This window comes from Haemorhous mexicanus, chromosome 3, assembly GCF_027477595.1.
Source record: "Haemorhous mexicanus isolate bHaeMex1 chromosome 3, bHaeMex1.pri, whole genome shotgun sequence".
Taxonomy (NCBI): Eukaryota; Metazoa; Chordata; class Aves; order Passeriformes; family Fringillidae; genus Haemorhous; species Haemorhous mexicanus.
In genome coordinates this window covers 74,095,930-74,118,899 of record NC_082343.1, presented here as the reverse complement: position 1 = coordinate 74,118,899, position 22,970 = coordinate 74,095,930, and the positions used below count along the sequence as shown (strand labels likewise).

The 22,970-nt window shown below is 37.1% G+C and overlaps 1 protein-coding gene across 7 annotated transcripts in view; it reads right to left on the bottom strand.

The window, feature by feature from the left end:
• Positions 1-22,970, bottom strand: part of HACE1 (HECT domain and ankyrin repeat containing E3 ubiquitin protein ligase 1) — an 88,678-nt gene that overhangs the window by 34,440 nt on the left and 31,268 nt on the right. For 5 of the 7 annotated variants that reach the window (XM_059842380.1, XM_059842382.1, XM_059842386.1 and 2 more), the window contains 6 exons: positions 18,167-18,363; positions 13,382-13,513; positions 12,591-12,689; positions 12,208-12,278; positions 7,917-8,030; positions 6,590-7,497 (listed from right to left, as the gene is read on the bottom strand). In XM_059842380.1, the coding sequence (XP_059698363.1) occupies positions 7,395-7,497; positions 7,917-8,030; positions 12,208-12,278; positions 12,591-12,689; positions 13,382-13,513; positions 18,167-18,363 (716 nt within the window). In that variant the 3' untranslated portion in view covers positions 6,590-7,394. Of the gene's footprint in view, positions 1-6,589; positions 7,498-7,916; positions 8,031-12,207; positions 12,279-12,590; positions 12,690-13,381; positions 13,514-18,166; positions 18,364-22,970 lie in introns of those variants that run through there. The other 2 variants (XM_059842383.1, XM_059842381.1) reach the window with 1 other exon arrangement.

The following is a 22,970-nucleotide window of genomic DNA, read 5'->3' as shown; positions in this document are numbered from 1 at the left end:
CTCACCTTAAAAGATACAAATGCAGTGGGTTTTATTTTATTAAACCAAAAATCATATTCATTGCAAATACATATTGAAGGTCCAGATTAGATTTAGATTCTCTACATAACAGAAAAAAACCCGGAGACTCTCAGCATAGATTGCACTAGTGAGAGCTTGTATGTATAGAAAAAAGGTAGGATCGACACAAGATGGACTTTTGGGATGGGTTCAAATTTAGGCAGTTAGTCCTGGGACAGAAGTTGCCAGGTGATGTTGAATGGATACAGAAACAGACCCAAATAAGAAGAGTATGACACTCACCATCAAGGCTTCTGAAAATTAAATTCACTTCTGCTTTAAAGAGAAAGTAAGATTTGCCATAGGATAACTCCTGCTGCTTAAAAGCAACTTTTCAACTTTGTCACAAACTGGAAAGCAACACTTAGATCCTTATTTATCTGAAAGTTAAAGAATCAGCCTTAAACCATGGGGATTTCCCACCTTATCAGAAGGACCCCCTCCATTCAAACCATCAGTGTCTGGGTGTAAAAGCCTCCAGCATCGAGGCTAGAAAGGTTCCTGACAAGATGGTGCTTCTAGGGCAAGTTAAAGCACCTGAGTCACACTTGGATGGAGCACCCCTAGCAGTTCACTGGTTATCAGACATGACTGCTTTCCAGACAGATCACAGGAATGAACATATTCCCTCACACTTCCCCAAGCATACAAGCCTTGGAGAGAGTTTGGTTAATATCGAGCCCTTCTGTTACTTTCAAAACTTTATTGTTATTTTCAAAATTTGTGACTGGTGAGCACTAAACAGCATTTCCAAGATACCAAGGTTTCCTAAGCACAAGTTTATGACAGCCATCTGCTCCAGTTTGCTCCAGCTGCCAAAAGGGCTCAGCAGGATGGGTGAGACAGAAGTGCAAGTACACTCCTGAGACCCCACTCAAGGACAGTCCCTAAGGAACAGAACTAAAGCCTGGGTAAAACCACAAACACTGTGTCTGGATACTTCCACATATCCCTGCCAAACCCATCTGCTCTGCACGGTGTCACACAGACACACAGAGGCTGTCCCCGTCCCTCAGAAGTTTTCAGTCTAAGTGCAATAGCACAGCCTACGTGCAGAGACACGAAGGGATTCTCCGAGGTTACAAAGGGGGTCAGTGCCCAACGCAGACACCAAACATGAGCCACAGCAGTCTCCCTGTCATCTGCCTGTCCATTGAACTTTGCTGTCTGTTAACTACAAAGATACATGACAGAGCAAAAGCCCCTGGAGAACTCACATCAAACCAGTCAAGACTGAGTAACTGAGAAGCTTGGTACTGGAAACAAGACAGAGAGAACAGCAGAAACAAAACCTACAGGCCAGCAGGGCAAGACATGGTCAAAGGTATTTTTTTCCTTTTTCTTTTTTTTTTTTCTGTAAAAGACAGTAAGAAAAACCTTCTCTTCAGGCATTTACACACACACACACACACACAAAGTGCACGTTGCTATGAGCTGTAATTACACACTGCTGGGCTTTTAGACAGTTTAAACCAAAGTATTAATGCACTTTATAGAAAGCATAGCTTTACATTAAAGTTTATCACAGTTGTTCACTCATACATTTCTATTATTTCAGTCCAGTCCTCTGGTAGCGTTACCAGTGAAGACCCAGGAGATTGCTGTTCATTAGAGTTTCTGTGTATTGTGTGACAAAGACTGAAAATACATTTGCCTGGTCTTAGACAGTTCTTAAATTGCCACAATCCAGTCAACGGTGAAGGTGGAGATTCTAAATATGCTAAAATAAAAACACTTCCACAAAGAACCACAACCTAAACAAAGACACACAGAGACTATTCCCGAAACAAACACACAACATAATTAAGGTGCATTTCAAAATGATGTCAAGGTGCTAAGGACCAAAAGCACAGATAGGACAATTAACATGTCCTGCCCAAGGAGTTTACATTTAGAATTTTCCTGAACTAGAGACACATTTCAACAGTTATTTATGCCACTGTGCTTAATGGGGAGCATCTCACCTGCACAGAAGGGAGTCCCTTCTCACATAAAACTTGAAGTGGTGCCCTTTCAGCAGAACCTTAACTCACTTTAGCAAATGCTGCCAAAAAATCTACCTTAAGGGGTGGGGTGGGGGCGATATACCAAAATGACAAGTCAGCAGTAAGCTCATTCTGAGTTAGCATCAAACATAAAATCCACCATGCTCCAGCAACCCTCCTGGCTGAGCCCAACCAGTCTTCCCAATCTCAGTGGCAGCAGACTGCAGCCTTCAGACCAGGCAGGGAAGAAAAAAGGATCATATTTCTACAAGGCCCAGGCACTTTTCCCATCTGCCAGCTGAATGACATATCTGTTCTCAAAACACCCCTGTTATTCCACATTTATACTCAGGACACGACTCACCTCTTTCCTGAAGATACTCTTCACTTTCAGAAGTGAACCTCTACCATTTATTTCCTCTTTTTTCTCACTTATGGTCCTACACCTAAGAGCATCCCTAATATGTCCCACAAATCAGGGGTAAAGCACAGTAGTTGTCTCCAAACCACCTCTCCAGACCTAATCTAACACAAAATTTAGATTCACCATAGTGCAATCCCATTTTTAGCTGACACACACCGAAAAGCCATGCAGTCATAATATCCACAGGCATCCAAATACCAATCAATAGCTGCATCACTTTGTAGAAATAAAGAGAGCAATTAGAAGAATTAATCTAAAATAGTGCTTATACATTGATCTGAATACATCAGAATAAACTTACCAGCACAGAAAAGCTGTCTATAAGATACCTGTGAAATCTTTCCCCTATGCATGTTAACTAGTATCATTCTTCAAGTATTCAGTTTTCTTTCTAATCCATGTAATTTGTAGACTGAAGGTGTTTTTATATACTGGACAGCACTTGGGTTCAGTTTCCTTTTACCAGGGGTTATAAATTTGACTAGACAGCAACAATTGCTTTTTAATCTAAGCAAACTGGTATGTCAGAGGCAATCAGTACGGCGAAGCCATCCCAGGAGTATCCTAATAATTCCAATGAATCACTTGGCGTTGTATGAAACTGAGTAGTTGAACTCTTGGCACAGAATGTCACAAACACTTAATGTAGCAAGTACATGCAGCTGCAAACAGTGAGCTCAGGGACACTTCCCTTCATAGTGTTTGTACTCCTGATCAACTTCTGCTCTTTTGGCATTAGTTTCCAATCATATTAGCGTATTTTATTTTTTTTAAACAATTTCCCATGGGAAAAACCTCACACAAATTTAGGGATGTTATTTGCTATTCCTACCAATGGTTATACATTACATTCAGTGAAAAAGATCAGGAAAAAATCTGGGAGGGCTCTGATATAAGAGAAAATCTATTAATATAAAGTAGTTAATAAAATAAGGAGACCAAAGTGTTTCCGATGAGAGACTTTTTAACACAAATGATTGACACACAAATGGCATTGATCTCAGAGGAAATATTTCAGTGGACTGAAGCCCTTCTTAGTGGTGTTTGGAGCATAATTTGTAGCATTTCAAACATATTAAGTGATAATTTCAAAAACAATGTTCTCCAACTAAATTATATACCACTTATGGAAAGACATGCAATAATGCCATTTTTCAACCCAAACTTAAGGTGCAGTCTATCTTAATTCCATTTTGATTAATATATTCTCTTAGTTGAATTACATGCAGATTTTTAAAACTGAAACTAGAAATACTGCTTTACACACATAATCAGAAATGTTTCAATCTACCTAACTGCACAGAGCTATTTTCAAATGAAACTAGCCAGTAATTAACCCAAGACTAAGTCACTAACCTTATACTAGGTTTCTTTATATGGTGCAATTCCTACTGCCTCTAAACAACAGCCAGTCCCACAGAAGTACATTAACTCTGTTAGTGTCATTCGAGTGTAAAATGTTGTTGAACTGACAAGTGTGTCTATAAAACATGTATCACAGTCTCTTGTCTATCTTGTCTCTTGTCTCTAGTAAGTCTGGATAAAAACAGATGTTCTGACTTGAAAATTGCTTATCTTTACAACTCAAGAATCCCTGAGGAGGTTTAATCTAGTTGATTTAAGGCTTTAGTTCTTAGCATCACTTTAGTAATTCACTGATTTTACTTCTTAACTAGACGAATTCTCTTCTAGGGACATGCTAAAAATTCTCAGTAATAATAGCTGAATAAACTACTGACTTAACCATAATTTCCAAAGCACAGGTGATCCTAACAATTTTTTCTACTGTGCATGTGAAAGTCTCCAAGTATCTGGAAAATTCAGGCCAACCACCATCTTCCTCTCATTCCATTTTCCATCTTATTTGACTATGGAACATACAGTAGAAGTCATTAAGCTGCATTTCACAGTTGATGGTTTTAATGGTTTTGCAACATTAGATGCACAATACATTTTCAAGCATCAAAAACTAGGCTTTGCTATCTAACATTTCATAAAGATAATAAAAGCTAATGAGCACTCATGATCTATGATCTGACAAGACATCTGCTCTGTTCTTTCCAAGATAAAATACTCACCCTGCCTTGTTCTGGCACAGTGGGAGAACAAATATAAACCAATTAACCATTCTAAACTATAAGCTATATTAAGTTATAGTTTCTCAACAGGCTTTTCATACCCTGTTGCTAATAGGGCACAGGTGTCCCAAAAAACAGTCTTTCAATGCAGTAATTAAATCCTGCTAACTTCACATGGTCAGCTGCAATCAACAGCACTGCTCAGTTTCAGCAGGAAAAAAACCCTGTTCAAAACAAGCAGTAACAAGGCTGATGTTATACCAAGAGTCCAGCATCAACAGCTCCCTTCCCATTATCTACATATTTACATCATGCTTTCTCATTACAGGAGGATTTTAGAGGCATTTCATTCTAATCTCTTAGGGGGGTAAGTAGAGAAAACATTACAAGAAATTCTACAAGATACATCATAAGGGACATGACTAACGTGGGGCACAGAGGCAACGAGAAAAATTTGCTTTACTATTGTGAGGCTGTAACAGGGAGATGTGTCACAGGAAGCTGTTGAAAACATTAAAATTCTGCTCTCCCTTACATTTCAAAGCCAGCTGCCAAGCATGCTAGGTGAACTGTTTGAGACCAAACTCAGCTTGTTGTCACCTACAGAATAATACAGAAGAGGGAAAAAAAAATTCTTTTTTGTCTTCATTCAGCCTTGCAGAATGACTTATTTTGAACACTGCAGGAGCATGCAATGTTTTGGCTTCCTGGAAATTGCTGTATATTACTCTAGATAAAACATGTGAAAGGGGGAAAAAAAAAAAAAAAAGCACAGATTGCATAGCAGTTAACAAACTAAAACCTTAGATAAAGACAAAAATCCCAGTTTACATAACAAAACAAATACCCAATGCCTGACAAATACCTCGTACTGCTCAAAACACTGTCCTCTATCAATGTACCTTGCAGAAGCACATAATAAAATAAGCAATAGAACCAGGGAACCAAGCACAGCCCAGCTGTGCAAGAAAGCCAAGTACTTTTGCTAAACTGAAGGATCCAAAGCAACTGGGATTAAATGTTAAAACCCCAGACATTCTCAAACATCTAACCTATTCAAACAGCCTAAGCTTCCTCAAGCATGCCAGAGAAGAACAGCATCTCCCCATTTCTTTTCAGGAAAGGGAATGAAATCTTGTGATTTCAATGAGGATTAATTGGGCAAGCTTTGGTCCATTGCCCTGCACTTCTTGTCATCCTATTCACTTTTATTGTTTTCACTTGGTTTTGGATTTGTTTTTCTTAACATTTCCTTTCTTTAGTTTCTTCTACTCTCTCTTTGTTTTCCTTTCTTCATTTCTCCTCATTTCAGGATTTTAACTGGAGTAACTTTGGCAAGTTTTGGTCCTTTTCACTGCCCCTCATTTCATCTCAGTCCATTTGGTTGTAGTCACTCCATTTCCAAATTTTCTGGTTTTTCTCAACTGCACTTTTTTTGGTCGTATCTCCTTTCCAGAGCATTTGTTAGACTTTGTTGTCTGACTTCAAGACTTCATTCCCTTTCCTGAAAGCAAGAGCCAAGCAGCTTTCCCTGGACTGTTCTGCTGGAAGTGTCTGCTCTTTCCACCACCTAAAACTGGTGTTCTCCTCATGTGGCAGCCACAGACTCTGTCTCAAAATTTAAACCAACATTTATACAACATGTGCACAAACGGAACCAAAAAGGAAACTAAGCTAATAAGTTCATGTATAAAGCTTAGTCCAGAGGAAAATTACTGTGGCAAGACGGTCCACGGATTTCTCTCTCACTCCCCCAGAGAAGTTATGTATGCTTTAGATTAAAATAAATAAAATCTGAAAAAAAACAGCAATAAATAATTCTATATAAATTTTTGACATGAAATTCTAACTATCATAGTTTAGCAGTTAACCTCATAAGCTCAATTTACTTCCTGGTGCATCTTTTTATGTCTATCCATACACTTTGACAGTGACTCCTGAAATACCGGCTCCACGACAATTTAAAATAGAAACATTAATAAAATCCTGGTAGAAAAAAGAATAATCTGCCCACAGAGACACAGAAATTCATCACATTCAGATTCTGGTTAAAATATTAAAATTTAATTAATACCTTTTGAACATACAATTATATCAAGGAAAGAGTAAAGGCATTCAAACAATGGATACAGATCTTAAACAATATTTACAAATTCTAAACTGAAAGTTGACTTTAAAGTCACAAATACTTTAAATATTTAGTAGAATATAGTGTAAATTCTAATAGAAACTAGATAAACTCAATCTGTTGGTTTTTTCCAGTCATAACAGTCTAATCTTTACATATTATGTACATTAGAATACTAAAAAGTTATAAAATTTTCTTTCTGTTACTATGCAAAGAAATGGAAAATACATCAGCTCTGTCTTACTGTACAATATTCCAATTGAACTTTCTGTAGTGGTCTGCAAAAATAAATGGCACTTTCACATGCAACAAGGCATAAAGTACAACTCTTTCCATTTGCAGTATTCCATCTGAGTGCAAAGTAAACTGCAATGCAAATGTCATTTAACCACATGCTTGGAAATCAAATACAAACTGTGGAAAGAGATTCTGACAAACTTTCTCAGATTGAAGTAATAACGAAAAGCATGTAAACTGATTTCCATACAGATCTGTAATTTAAAAAAATGAAAATACAGCATACTGAGAAGTTTGTTATGATGGTAAATCAGAGCTACCTTGACAACACAATAATGGAGGGAAAGCTGATGGTGCTGTTCTGAAACCCAGCCCTGCCAATGGGCTGCAGCATCCAAGATGCTTTCCTATTGACAGTTTCCAAAATTACTTCTGCCACTCAAAATTGCACATTAACAGTCAGATGGGTTTTCTAGACCTCATTATGCCATTGTGTAACCATAGCTTCCACAGTGCAATGCCACAAGAAGCCTGTCTTTCAGAATTTCTTTACTTGGGTATTCAGGTAACTTGAGCATGTTGATACTGGAAAGAAAAAAAAAGTGGACACTACAGTTCAGCAAAAAACTCAACAGTAAAGATTTCTGATTAAAAAATCTGAAGAAATCACATGTATGGAAAAAAACCAGCCTGTGCAGACTTTTACCACTGAGTATTTGAATATATGGTAGGAAATTAAGTTGTTTTTCACTTCAGAAAGTTATAATACACTAATTTAACTTTAATATTCCTTTATTAATTCCACTACCTTTAATTAGACAAACTCAAGTTGCAAACAATGAGCAAACATAATGTAACATCACTTTCATGTTGGAGAGTGAATACTGCAGAAACTGTTTAAATTTTTGGGGACTTTTTAATATTCTAAAGAACTGTGCTTTTGACTGTGACTGACATGAAAAAGCCCTGGTTTTAGGATATTTTAATAAGAATAGTTAACATACCATGTGCTTGATGTTGGTAAAAGATTTGCAGTATATGGCACAGCAGCAATAGTAAAATTTTGCAATCCGCTGCCACCCATTATGTGGGCAAAGCCACCATGAGGCACCCTGGAACTGAGAAAATGTACAGAAATTAGAGCAGTGCAATAATGTTTTAAGACAAAAAAATGTCATCTTTACACTGAAAATATCTTACTTAGGATAATTTGACAGTTACTAATACTTTGACGGAAGTTCCCTTTTTCTTACTGATATAAAAATTCTCATTGTTTAAAAGTTTTTAATCACAAGACCAAGTAACACATTGGTCCACTGACAATAGGCACCATATATTGTTTGGCTGACCTTTAAGATAATTCTGCCTGTAAGGACTCATTTCTATAACCAGTTTTTGTAGCAGAATGTTCATGGAATCAGAATATTCTGAGTTGGAAAGGACCCACAAGGATTGAAATCTGACTCCTCACTCTGCAGGGACCACACCATGTGCCTGAGACTGCTGTCTAAATTCTTCTTACTTCTGTCAGGCTGGTGCTGTGACCACTTCCCTGGGGAGCCTGGTCCAGTGCCCAACCACCTTCTGGGGAAGAGACTTTCCCTAGCATCCAACCTAAACCTCCCTGACACAGCTTCACATCATTTCCTTGGGTGCTGTCTCTGGTCACAGAGAAGAGATCAGTGCCTGCTCCTCCACTTTCTCCTCCTGAGGAAGCTGTAGACTGCAATGAGCTCTCCAAGTCTCAGTCTCAGACCAAGTGCCCTCAGCCACTCCTTAAACGGCTACCCCTCAAGGCCCTTCAACATCTTCATGGCCTCTCTGGATGCCTTCTAACAGATTTATATCCTTCTTATACTGTGGCATTATCTCAGTTAAGACAAACATGTCTATTTATGTTTAAAGTTTAAGCTACATCACAAAACAGTTTATTCTCTGATTACTATCTGTGGGACAAATGACCAAAGTGTCCTTGACTTGTCTGTTCATTTAGTACTTCAGGCCACATATTTCAAGTAACTAATAAAGCCATTACATCAGTCACACTATAGCCCAGTGACAAACTATGGCAAAACTAGAACACACTAAAAAATCACTCGCATCTTCAGGAACGCAATCTCACTTAATCATATTACTCTTTTTTTCCCCTTCACCAACATATTATTTAAAGATTACTCCAGGTGTAAGTGGGCAATAGCCCATTGTTCAGACTCCCTCTCTGTCATTCAAAACTAACAAATAGAATAAAATTCAGATATTTTCATAATATCAACTTAAGCTGACATACACTACAAGATAACATCTTGCTAGCACAGCCCTTGCATCCAAAAAAAAAAAAAAAGCCAGAAGCAAGTGTAACAGAAGAAGTAATGTTTCCACTCACAGTAAAACTACCTGGCAAAAATGCACAAGCATAATGGCTGCTGCTGCTGAATGTGAAGGAGCTGGGACACAACTCACAGTAATACCCTTTAAACATACCTTTTAGAACTAGCTGTAGTATCCAACCCATAAATCTGTATTACCCAGCTTAACAACAGCAATACTGAGCATATAGTTCAAACACTGCTAGACTAAGTAACCTCTATGGAGAGAAGGGCTGATTATTTGCAGCGTATAATTTCTGATACAAATGAAATTGTGCTTACAGCAACAATTCAGAACAGCAGTAAAGATGGTACATCTGTACTCTTATACCATGGTTTTGGCTCACATTCCAAACAGACTTGCCTCCTCTGCAATGACTTTTTTTTGCTTGGAATAAAAACACTATATAAGAAATTTTAAGCTTGTTTCCTTATGTTTTATTATTCTTATATGACAGTAGACATATCTTTCATATTTAACAACTATGCTGAATTTTCCTTAAAAGAGCATAAACATATTGCTTATTGCTCCACAAAAACTACAGTCCCCAAAGAAGTTCTATACAATCTTTGCAGCTGTAGAATTTAAATAAAGTAGAATTTATCATTTAGAATCTATCAAGCTGTCAACACTTCCTTCCAACTGTTCACTAAAAACTCCATCAGAAATTGCCAGTAGAAAATTAACAATAAATTAGCCAAATACTATTATAAATATCAAACAGATCAAGAGGAAGAAAAATAAGAAAAGCTTGTAGAATTGGGAATATCTCAAGCAGCTGTTAGATGAGAAAGAATAAATGGCAACATAAGTGAACTTTCAGATCCCCAACATGAGCCACAAAAACATTTAGACTTTTTCTTGAGTGTGCTAAGACCTCCAAATATGTTCAAACTTTGCTCATGACAATTACTTTACTATTAAAAGAGTCTCAAAACTGGTATTAACACCAAATGCAATGTTATCTCCACTGAAACTACAAAAGCAAGACTTCATAAGAGAAAAAGAGAAAGAGATGTAAAAATGGGAGAAGGCAGCAAAAGGAAAAGTTTAAGAAATATTTAGAGATGTCAGAAAAACACTGAAGACATAATCACAAATCTATTTTATTTAATTCACTAAATTAATTTCAGTCTTTGATTGGAAAGAAAGAACAGTTCCACTTCACACACACACACAAAAATCAAGTAAGTGAATGTACAGAAGAGAATAAAGAGAAATGGAGGGAAAAAAAAGACTTTTGAATGTAGCCTGCCAACCAGTACCCATAGAAGCAAATTCTTCACTAAAGCCAGAAAAACATCATAGTTTGAAATCAGGTATACTTTAAAATGTAAAATTTTACTTAAGGTATCAGCCGACTACTGTACTAGGCTCACAGAAAAGTCAGCATCTAAATCTTCCATTTAAAAGAAAGTAGGACTGTCTGGGGACTTATGTGCAAAGATGCCAGCTGCCTATCACTGTTAGAGATAGCTTTCAAAAGTCAAATATTTATGGGAAAATACATCTATTGCATTTCAAACACTGAAGAAAAAACAAAGGGTTCCTCCTAGGCGATACAGGAAAAATAAAATCCTAAACAGATTGGTTTTAAATTCTAGACCAGAGTTCTTAAAGTCACACCAAAAATTTCTTTCCTACTAACAAGCAAATGGGTAAGAACAAGACAGTAGGTGATTTGTGACCTAAACGAAAGATGCTGACACACGTATTAATCAGACAGTGTAACTGTTTACTTGATAGAAAGCGCCTCTTAGAATCCAGGAGATTATCCCAAATGCAGTGAAAATACTGAATGCCACTTCAGTATCGTTTGGAATGTTTTAAGAAGCATTTGAAACACAACCTTACATTTTAAAGATCCTTATTTGCTGTCTAAATTTAGAAATGGACCAGTGCACTAAAAATGAAAGACCAGCAGTTGGCATGTGCCGTTACAACTTCAGGAATCATTTCTTCAGAAGACAAAAAGATCTGTGTGCATACAACTACCTTCTCAAATCATCCATGATGCCTCAAACCAAGGAAATTCATAATCAATCAAGGGAAACTAATAGAATTTGGAGACCAGGCCATTTGATGACACATCCCTGGTTGTGAAATTCCTTAATATAAAAGGTAGTTTTGATGATCTTAATTTGTATTTTATCTTTGCTTAACCACAAAATTCACATGCAAAAGTTCAGCTACTCTACTAATCCTAGAATATTAAGGGAACATCAAACCAAGATGTTGTGATCTCTGCCTGCTACCAGAAAAAGACTGGATTGCACAACTCAGGCGTCACATTTATGTCCATGGATCCACTCTGTGAAACGTCTGTACCCACAAGCTCGGCAACTCACCCAGCTCACAGGGGCATTTATTGCTAAAACATTCCCCCACTGCACCCAAACCATAAGGGAAATAAAAGTGGCTTTCACCAGAGAAGTAATAGAATTTAGGACAGAAAACCTTTATAAAGCAGACAGTCTTCCATAAGGCTACATCTTTACTTATCTTGACACACTACACTAATGTTGAATTCAACTCAGCTTGAGGAGAAGGATATTCTGTATATATTGACTGAATGTACTTATCTCATTTATTACAGCTTCAGCAGATTGCTGGAAAAGCCAAAAGTCACATAAACATGCAACAGGAAAAAGAATATAAAGCTCATTTAAATTCACTACGGCCTTGTCAAGAACAGCCTGGACAGCAACAAAGGCCTCTTGCAAAGTGGTCAAGTATAATAAATTAGTAATCAATCATTTTGCAGGCAACAGAGACAGCAAAAGTATTAACACACACTTTGTCTACTTCAATGTACAGAACAACCAGTATGCAAAACAGTTTCTAGATGATCTTTTATGGTCTCTCAAGTCTCTGTCTTATTTCAGAGTATCTAGACAATGTATCTGTTCTTACAGAAGAGTCTCTCACCTGCCAGTAACAAACTGTAATAGTAACACTCTCTCTTCCTGAGTTAGTTCTTCCACCACGTCCCAGAACCACTAAATGACAAAAAAGTTAGTTTGCATTTTCCATTAAATACTTGTAGTACTTGAAAATATATTGATAAAACAATAAATGGAATATTTGTAAGTTTGCTATTTAAATTATGGATTTTTTTGTACCAAATTCATAAATAATTAAGTTACTTAATGTAGAAATACAGTATTAAAAGACCTCCACAAATTTCAGCCAAAATAAGCTTCCACAAACACACACAGATAATGACAACAACAAAACCACATTTTTTGGATTAAACAGTCTACATTGTTTAAAATAAGTAAGTAAATAAATAAAAAAATAAATAATTTTACCTGAATAACTTGGTCTCCTCTCTCATAGCCACTGGTGTATTCTGTATTTTTTAACCAGTCATTCACATCAATTTCTGGCATACCAGACAACAAAAGCTCCTTCAGGAGAAGCACACAGATTGTGATTAGTCCTCCTGACTAACCACCTGTTTCATGAGTTTATGCTATTTTAAGAAGTAGAAAGCTTGCAGCGCTTTTTTATTTTATTGCAACCTTATGGAACCCACAACTACATTTTAATACATGAAGATTCTTGAATTCAGAAAACTTCACATGATCTGTTTAATTTAAGTATGCACTAGCAAGGGAGAAAAATTATTGTCAAAGAACCTAAAAGAAAAAACCTCTGAGTCTTGCCATGGCTTCAGAAACAATTTGAGATGCGTTGGTTACAGAAGATCAAACCACCAACAACTGGAATTTGACTCTGCGACTCAGAAAAAGTAAAGACAATAGACAGAATCTTCTTACTCTTATAGGATTTCTGTCCTCCTCACGGAAAATATGCACAGACTTAAAGGCCACAACATGCTGATTCCATACTGAAATTACAATTTAGGGCATTTATTACTGTCATGTGAAGTTTCAGGAAGATGGTAATCCTGAGTAACTAGAAAAAGCAGGAATACAAATAATGAGATCCTCACTGATAGATGCCCAGGAAACAAAGCCAACGTGAAATCTACAAAATCTTTATTTTGTGGTCACTGAGCTTTACATCTACATCATTTCCACTGCTGATAAAATATGGTGAACAAAGCATTTAAAAGTACGTAGGCATTTCATCTTACCAGTTCATATTCATCAAAAAGTTGGATCAAAGATGGTGGAATGAACATATGGAAGCCTTGTAGAAAGGCATTTATCTGAGGCTGAATGGCTCTTGTCATTCTGAGCTCTGTCACAAGCTGGACATACTCAGCCTGCAACACAGAAAACAATATTAAGATAGACCCCAGCAAAACCGCACAGTGCTCAAACAAACCCACACACACGCATGCAGTCCTCAATGCATTACAAATCTCTTCCACTGGAAGGCAGTAAGAGTCCCTTTGCATTTTTCATGTGGAAGCAATCCAAAATAAGCCCCTTCTGCTCTTCTGCCTTCCTTCCTAAAACAATTACAAAACAGAAGTGTTTGAACTGTTACATAAACCAGTCAAAAAACAGGGACTCAGACTAGGATAAAGGAAGTAAACAAAACTTAATTTGTCATGCCCACACCTAATACCCCTTCCATTAAGCTCAGTTAAGGCCATAAACACACCAATGTTTGTAAACAAAAATACTCCATTTAAGCAAACTGACATTACCTAGAAAAAAGGGCTAACTTCTGAAGGAATACTTGTGAAACAAAAAGCTTCCTTGCTTTCCCCTGCCTGTCTCTGGAAGCCTAAAATAATACATAATAAAGCCTACAGAGTTTATTAGTCTTAATAAGAATTACATTTTTTTAAAGAAAGTCTTGAAAAATCTCCTTAGTTTTTAAAAAAGAAAAACACCAGAAAACAACTTCCATCATAGCCAGGGAATAGACTATAACATGCTTTAGAGATCTGGGGACTCTTTTACCTTTAAAAGATGCCAGCCAGAAAAGGAATCCACCAGAACTCTGATTTTGTTAAGAACACAAAAGCCTAGGAGGCGTTAATGGAAGAAGGCTTTTAGAAGGAGACAAGTGCCTTTTAGAAGGGAAAAGTACCTACATTAATATTCTATAAACATGCCTCATCTACCCTGACCAAATTACAGAAGTCTAATAAAGTTTCTTTACTCAAGAAAGTAGTTTTCTACTTTAAAACAAAATTTATTGCTAGATTATTTAGGTACTCTGTTTAAAGAAATGTTTTGACTTTGTAATCATGACTTTTAATAAGAAAATCATGAAATTTATCTCCCAATTAAACCATCTCAACTATCAGCTTCCTTCAAGAGAACAATCTTACAAAAATACTACTTTGATTTTTAATTTTAAAATATTTCAACCTAAATTTTTATGTTCTGAACCTGCACAAAAGCAACCAAGCATTTTTTCTTTCCTCCCTTTCTGAAAAAGAGAATTAACTATGCAACATTTCAAAACAGAAGGATACTTTTTAAACAAAGCTCCTTACATTCACAGATGTACAGAGGGGTTGTTTGCAGTTGAAAGATACTTTTAAATGCATTATCACCATTTTATTAGATTGAGAGAACAGTTAATTTGTGAAGTGCTCTGAAGAAGAAGAACATGACCTAATAATATCTTCAACTGTAGTACTGGTCTCAAAAACCTAGTTTAAGTCTAGAAATCTTCCCAGGTTGCTTCTACTATCAGTGGAGCTGAAGACAGCTCCCCTCTCTAAGGACTGAAGGGCAGCCAAAGGAGATTAACTGCACTAGACAAAAGTCAGTCTGTGAATACAGAAGAAATCAAAAATTTTTGCAATACCAGGATTCAAAACAATGCTAACACTGGTTGTTTTCAAGGATCAGAAATGCTTGTTTTACATCTCTTAAACTGTTCTTATGTAAATTAGGCTACCCAGAAAAACAGGGCTGAGGAAAGAAAAATTCACAACCTTATTTTGAAAAATCCATTTTAAAAAAATTTACTTATTTTATGCATGACAAAAATACTACATTGAACACTTTGAGAGAAAGCAGTTGCTGTAGTTTAGGTGTAACAAGAAATGTTTAAAATAGCCTGGAACAGCCAACCATCCTGGCTATCAGCACTGGCACACGATGAAAGACCTGTAGCACAGAATTTACATAACACATGTCAGTAAACAACCTGGTCAATTTGTTTTGGTTTCTGTGCACTTCATTTCCATTTTTTTCCCCTCTGAAGCCTTAGGAGCACATTACAAAACAGAAATACCTACATCATTTCAGACCTACATATGCATTCCTACATAGTACATAAAGTTATGATCCAGGCTTCTTTAAGGAAGGGAGATTTGATTGAACAAATCAAATGGGCATCACAAATATAATGACAAAGTATAGTTTGGGTGAGGGGTTGTTCTGTATTTCACTTTGAGGTAAATAATGCAGATTCCTTGATTTCACAGGCCCCTATACTGTGAGACGAGGATCAATGGTTATGATGATTTTCAGATTCAGAGAGCAGCTCCATTTTAAAGCTGCCTGGGAAAAAAAAAAAAAACCTACTATTTTACTGCCAAACAGAATAGCCAGCTCACAGACAGGTTCTGGGAGGACTGAGAAAGCCACAGGATTGTGGAGATCTGCACCATTCTTTAACATAACATAAAGTCAAACCTTGACTACACCTAATTTTATTTTTTTCCTAAAAAGTAGAAAGCTGCAAAACGGTACACAGCAAAGGGCAAAGATAAATTCAGGACCAAGGCTGAGTTTTCCCTTTGAAGTCTCTCCATTACCATGACAAAAGGCATTTGAACCAAGCTATAACTGTATTTCAGCTGGGCTACATGGACACAGCAATTGCAAGACATGAATATTTGCATCATCTAATTGTCCCACAACCATTCACCTATTACACAGTTGATAAAAAAATAAAATTACCCCATTCAAAGAAAATAACACTTTACAAATAGCTCTTACTAGTAGTGCATTTATTCTATTTCCGTTTTCAATGAGAGAAAGGGACTGCTGGGTGGTTTCTGTGCAGGGAAGGGCAAGGGTGTGTTTTATTCTGGTTTTGGCACAGGGGATTTTTTTGTGTATGTGTTTGTTGTTTAGGTTTTTTAAGGGATAAAGATTCAATCATAATGTAATTTTAACAGGTTACCTGCTAGTGTGCATTTTTAGCAAATTATTTTAGAAGTTGAATTCTCTTTTCCCTGAGGTATAATAAATACAATGAGTTTTAAACAATGATCTATTATTCCTTGGGTAAAGGTGGAAAAAAAACAAGATATCACTTGAGGGGAAAAGGAGATTTTTGTTTATAAAGTAGATACATTCCTATTTAAACTGATAGAACAGCTAAGTTAAAGCATACTGCAAAACTATGTTACATTGAACAAAGTGGAAAAAAATCCCCCAAAACCAATAAAATACACATCTTCAATTTTCAACAACTTGGCCATTGGCAACAACTTTGCCAGTGAACAAAACACTGCCACCTTACAATTATTTTTTGACTTCACATTATGCAACTTCAAATTCAAAAAATGCATTAATATTAATCGTTTCAAAGCTACCACCAGAGCACCTCTTTCTTACCACCTTTCAAATTAAAGCTACACAAACTCTACTCCCCTCCTGCCATGTTGACGAAGGCTTGATGAGATAGAATGGAAGCATCGCTACACATTTTCAATCACCCTTTTTAGACTGTGCCCTAGTTCTAAAATTAAGAAACCAAATAAGGCTGCTAATGGGCTACTAATGCCCACCCCCATGTGGGCAAACTTCTAATGTTAGTTGAAAATGGGTTTTAAATAGTAGTTATGGAACTACAATTTATGTTAAATACATTTTTTTAATATACTGAGAAGCTAAGACTGACCAGACACAAGAATCAACATTCTTGCTTTCTCCAACACATAATAAAGAAATTAAGCATCCACTACCTTCATAATTAGACTTCTTTTACCATCTGTATTCTTTCACAAATGACTGTATTGCAGGAATCAGTGCAGAATCAGGCTAACAACAGTATTCCTGCTACTGGAATGACACTCTGCCTTAATGAAAATGAGGATTAAGGCTACAAGAATCCAGTGCCAATTGCTCCAACACAAACTGCAATGTCCTTGCAACAAAGGCTGACACCAAGTGGCTGCTCCCCAGTGCAGCAGCTGCTGCACCACTCCTGAAGCCAAATGCTTACTGAGCACAGAGAACAGGCTCGGCCAGCCCAACACAAAAAAAAAAAAATCAGAACACAAAGCAGACATCAGGACCAAGAGTCAATGTTATAAAAAACTACAGGTCAGGTCTCCCCGTGACACTCCTGCTGTTACTCAGAACTGTTTAGTCAGGAACTGCAGGATTCAATCAGACTTGTGTTTATCATAATTTCTATATGATCTTCAAAATGTCGCTGTGTTTTCCTGTATTTCTTTGTTTGAATTAATGCTGCAGAGGAATCAGGGGCTTTTCAACCTGCTACTAATAAATTTTAAAAGTAGGTTATTTCCATACACATCAAGAGACTTGCAAATGGCTGAAAAATCTTCCTGCAGAATTTTACTCCGTCCATTATCTGCATTTTAATTAGAGCAATACAGTGCTATAGACCGGCCTAGCAGGCAGCACACTTTGCAACATTACCTATAATTTTATTTTTAGCAATTGCTACTGTTCTATTTCCTTGGTATATATACCCAAAGCTTAACTTTCGGAGTATTTGTAACTTTTAAAATAAATCCTTCATTTCAATTCATCCTATTTTCCTTCCACAGTTCTGTCAGAGACAAGAACCTCTAATCTGAACTCTTTAACGTGCTAACTTAGAAAAAGAGGAAAGAGTGTTGACAACTGCAATCTTTTCGTATCTTCTCCAAAACAGATATACCATTCATGCTTCCAGTTATTCAGAAAGTCAGTCCAACAGCTTGTACAATACTACCATCTTCTGAATAAACCTGTATACTCACCTTGTTTTCCTGTGTAACAAGTATACTTGCACCCCCTGGCTTCAATGGCACTTCTTCCATTGCTCCAAACACATCGGTCTCAACAGAGAATGTCAGCTCTAAACCCAGATCACTGATATCATTATCTAAAATCCACTGCAAGTTCTTTGCATACTCTGGATCAATAGATGCTACATCCTGATAATTTACAGGTATGCCTAGGAAAAAAAAAAAAAAAAAAAAAGACAAAACTGCTCAAATAAATAGGAAAAATCAAAAAGGATTCTAACTTAATACATGGTAGAAGATTGCCCTCTAGAGAGAAACCAGAATAATGCAGTAACAGGAAAAGAGAAAAAGGGATGTGCTGTTGCTAACTACAGCAGAACTGTGCACGCTGTATTTTTAAAATACTACAGGACTATAGGATCAAGTTTCCTCCGTATCTTTTTCCTCCTAGTGAAGCAAATGGCATACCACTCAGGAAAAACCAATTTGCACCATTTTAGTTCACTAATGGATTTCAGTAAAAGCATCTACTCATTCTGAACACTAAACGTTAAATGTTTCCTACAAAGTCTTAAAGTCTTCTACCTAAATTTTAACAATGCAAATATCATATTTCTCTATAACAGTATCTTTTCCCTCAGAACATTACTTGGGGGGTGAGGGGGAGACAACCTTCCTGTACCCAGAAAATTATTACTCTTCAGTGTTCTTCTTTTTAATCATATTTGAAATGAGATCTATTATACAGTTTAAAATTATTAAAATTATTGAAATTATTATTATTATTGGAATTTTACATTTCAAACTGAACTTGCAAGTACTTTAGAAGCATTTAAAAGGAGAATTGCTAGAAATCTGACTTTTATCCAGGTACAGAAACATTTACAAACCCCTTCAGAGGCATGGCACTCGAGCACATTTGAGCAAACAGGCCCAGAACAAATATACCCTAGTATATGCAAGAGAGCTACCCTCTTCACAAGAAAGCAGACCTCGATTATTTTAACTCTGGCATGATAGATACTTCAACACTACCAAGACAGATACAATATCTGGGAATTGTCTTATGACACCGTGCAGTGTCATAAGGGTGCCCATTAGTAGAAGCCTTAGCACATTATGGATTGTGGATGCAATACCCCAGAGAAACAAAAAATTCAATGGTTAGCAGCCACTGCAAAACATCCAAGTGTAAAAAATGTTATAGTATTTCCATGGAAGAGCTGACAAGCGCTGCAAGAATATATACACAGCTGTAAGGCATTGGTTTTCAAATAAAATCAAGCAACACTCCAGTTTAAGAGAGGGATAACTTACTAATTAAATACCACTGCCACCTCTCTCAAAATAAAAAAACTAACAGCTGTCTAGTAGTTTCCAGAGGACTTTCACTTTTGCTAACTAGCAAGCATATGTGCATTTGACACACGAAACATGGAAATAATGATGTCTCTGTGGGATATGCACAAAATGTGGGAAAAGAAGACTGAAAAGTAGGAATCTGAGACTCCTTTAGAGAAGAAACTCAACAAGTGTTATGATGAGAGTTCACTCATAGTCAGCATGTTGTGAGACCAAAGCACTAAGCTCAGTCATTTGGTTGACAGATATTTTACCAATGAAGAGACTCAAGCAGGCAGTTATAAAAAAATTCCATCAGATATATCATGAAAAATGTGAATCCCCAAAGTATTATGTATCCTTCTCTTGTATACCCTTGAGGCCCTAGCAGTTTGAAGAGAAATCTATCTTAGCATAATTGTGAGAAGCAGGTATGTTCTGTGCAATACAGAACTTCCAAGAGATACAGGTAAGTTCTGAGACAAGCTTATTAATTATTCAAGACTTAAGGCCTCCAGTTCAAAATACACTGAGCCAGAAATTCATTTTCACTTTTGTTTATGCCACTTCAAGGACTACTTTCCATTATAGAGTGGAATGTAACAATAGATAGGACAGTTAAGAATGCATACGCTGTCTTTGTAAACTGAAGGTAGAAGTTAACAGGAAAGTAACCATATCTGTAAAGAAATGCAAAATAACTGGAAAACAGCACTAGAGAAACCATCTGCTCCTCCCCTGTTTAAGCAGAAGGTTGATAAATAAGAAGTCTGAGAAAAGTAAACCTAAGAGGTCTTACTAATTTCTGACTGTATTTCTTCCTGTGCTATATCTGGAATAGAGTGCAGCCTCAATAAACATGCAGACCTATGGAACACTGTTTGGTTTCACAGCACACACACAAAAAAACTATTGTGCACACTACATATCTAAAACCTTCTAAAACACATTAGTTGTGTGTTAGCTGAGTCATCACATATGTTAATGATCTTTCCTCACCTACCAGATGTTATTGCAGGAAGATCTCAACTCACCACAGTGGAAAAAGATAATGCACCCACCTGAGGCTCAAAGAAAAGTATGAACATTTATTCATACAGGTTTCAGCTTCTAATTAAGTCACTTCCACAGCCTGTATATTGGTTAAAAAGAGGAGTTCCTCTCTGAAAGAGATTCACAGTGTTCCTCAGACACAGAAGGGCTTAGCACACAACTGGTGATTTCAGAGCTATAAACAGATGGATATACTTTCACTACAGAAAACAAGGAACTCAGGGCAAGGTGAAAAACCAAAGGAATGAAAACAGTCTCAGACTGCAAGAGATTTCATACTCCTTTATTTAAGAAGCTGAAGGGAATTTCTATGTCTATAACCAGATAACTTGTATTTGACATGAACAAGAGCTAGCAAAAATAAAACAAATCTGCTCAGGAGCACCCACTGCTGTGCAACTCTAACTCCTTAAACAAGAAGATAGGAGATGCGCAAAGTTCATGGAAAAGGCCTTGGAAAGGTTTAAATAAATCACAGTGATTGAGGCAGAAAAAGCAACTACTCTGAGAAGTGGAGATGCAATTTTTCTAGTTATTTGTCTCTGATAAGAAATAAGAAGTGATAAAGAATTGTGAGTATTTTGACCTTGAACAAGTTTAATGTGTATAAACCTCTAAAAAGTTCCAGGATGCCTGTAAAACAGAATGTTGGAATGACAAGACCAGTTAGATCTTATTAACAGAGACTAACGACTGCTGCTGGTTTGCAATACTTATTCTAGTAAAGTGGGAAAAAAAAGGAAAAAGTAATAGGTCATCTTGTCAGAAACCAACAATCAAGCATATAATCACAAGCCAAAACCAGTTAGGAACCCAAAATCATTAGCAGTCCAAAAGAGCATTAGCCTTTCCAAAAGAGGTGACAAGAACAACACTTCACTATTCTTAAGGTAACACTGAACAGCAGAAAAATAAGATTTTCTTTTTTGTGAATACATCACAAGGAAATTAGCCGGTAAGCGTTATTCATAGCAATGAAAGCAGTGTGGCCAAAGGCAATGATTCTGCCCCTCTACCTCACACTCAGGAGACCCCATCTGGAGCACTGCAGCCAGCTCTGGGGCCCCAACATAAGGACAGGCCTGTTGGAGCAAGTCCAGATGAGGCTACAATGATGATCAGATGGCCAGAGCACCTCTCCTATGAAGACTGAAGCCTGAGACAGTTGGACTTGTTTCAGTCTAGAGAAGAGAAAGCTTCAGGGAGACCTTCAAGCAGCCTTCCAGTATCAGAAGGTGGCCTAAAGAGCTGGAGAGGAATTTTCTTTTTACACAGGCAAGCAGTGACAGGACAAGGGGGAATGGTTTAAATCTGAAAGACAATAAGTTTAAATTAGATATTTGGAAGAATTTCTTTACTGTGGGGGTGATGAAGCACTGGAACAGGTTGCCCAGAGAAGTTGTGGATGCTCCATTCCTGGAAGTGTTCCAAGACACAGCTGTACAGGGCTTTGAGCAATCTGGTCTAGAGGAAGGTGTACCCTGCCCAAGGTATCTAAGATCCCTTCAAACCCAAATCACTCATAATTCTTCTACTCACTCTTGATGTCAAAGGCCAAGGTTTAAGTCAGTACCAAACTGTGCCATGCAATGATACCTCTACTTTAGAACCACTTTCCTGTGTAAAGATCAATGACTAGGGGAGCCTGAGGAAGCACTGCAAACATGGTACTGCAGACTGGCTGTGCTCCACTGGCTCTTGCCCAGCACAGTCACTCTCACAGAAAGCAAAGCTGAGGGAGAGGGATAAAATACACTGCCCTGTGAAGAAGATCTTGATAAAGATGACTGAGCCTGCACCTTCAATGAACTGCAAGTGTTCTCTGAACACTTGCAGGGAAGATAAACAGCAAACCTGAAGTTAAGAATTAATCTGCCCTGGACTCAGCAAACATCACAGGAAGACTGTAGGTAGACAAAACAATGACAGAAAACCATCAAGCTGTCTTATACTTCCAAATATTAGTGATTGAACACCAAGGAAATTCTGCATGCAACAACAAATAAATTGATGTACTTGTAGGAGTAACAAGAATGTACAGGGAACCACATTTTCTTTCAAGAGAAATTTTTCACAACAATGCAGAAGAGAGGCATTATGTTCAGCAATCAAGAGGCACAAAGGTTCTTAAAGAAGAGCAGAGAAGAGTCCTAGACCACAGATACTGCCAGCTAACAGAGGTTATCCTACTAAGGAAGTTACATTTCTATACAAACGTCTGTCCAATCCTCTTGAATACTACAGTAAAAGCATATGAATTAACTTCTCTCATTAAGGAGACAGGATGAACCTGCATTAGTTCTGAAACCCTGTTTTGGGAAATAAGTACTATTAGTTGGAGTAGGTAGACAGATAGGTTTTCAATGGCAGGGCTTCATCTTTTTAAAAACCATTGCACAAGTGAAGAACTTCAGACATGATC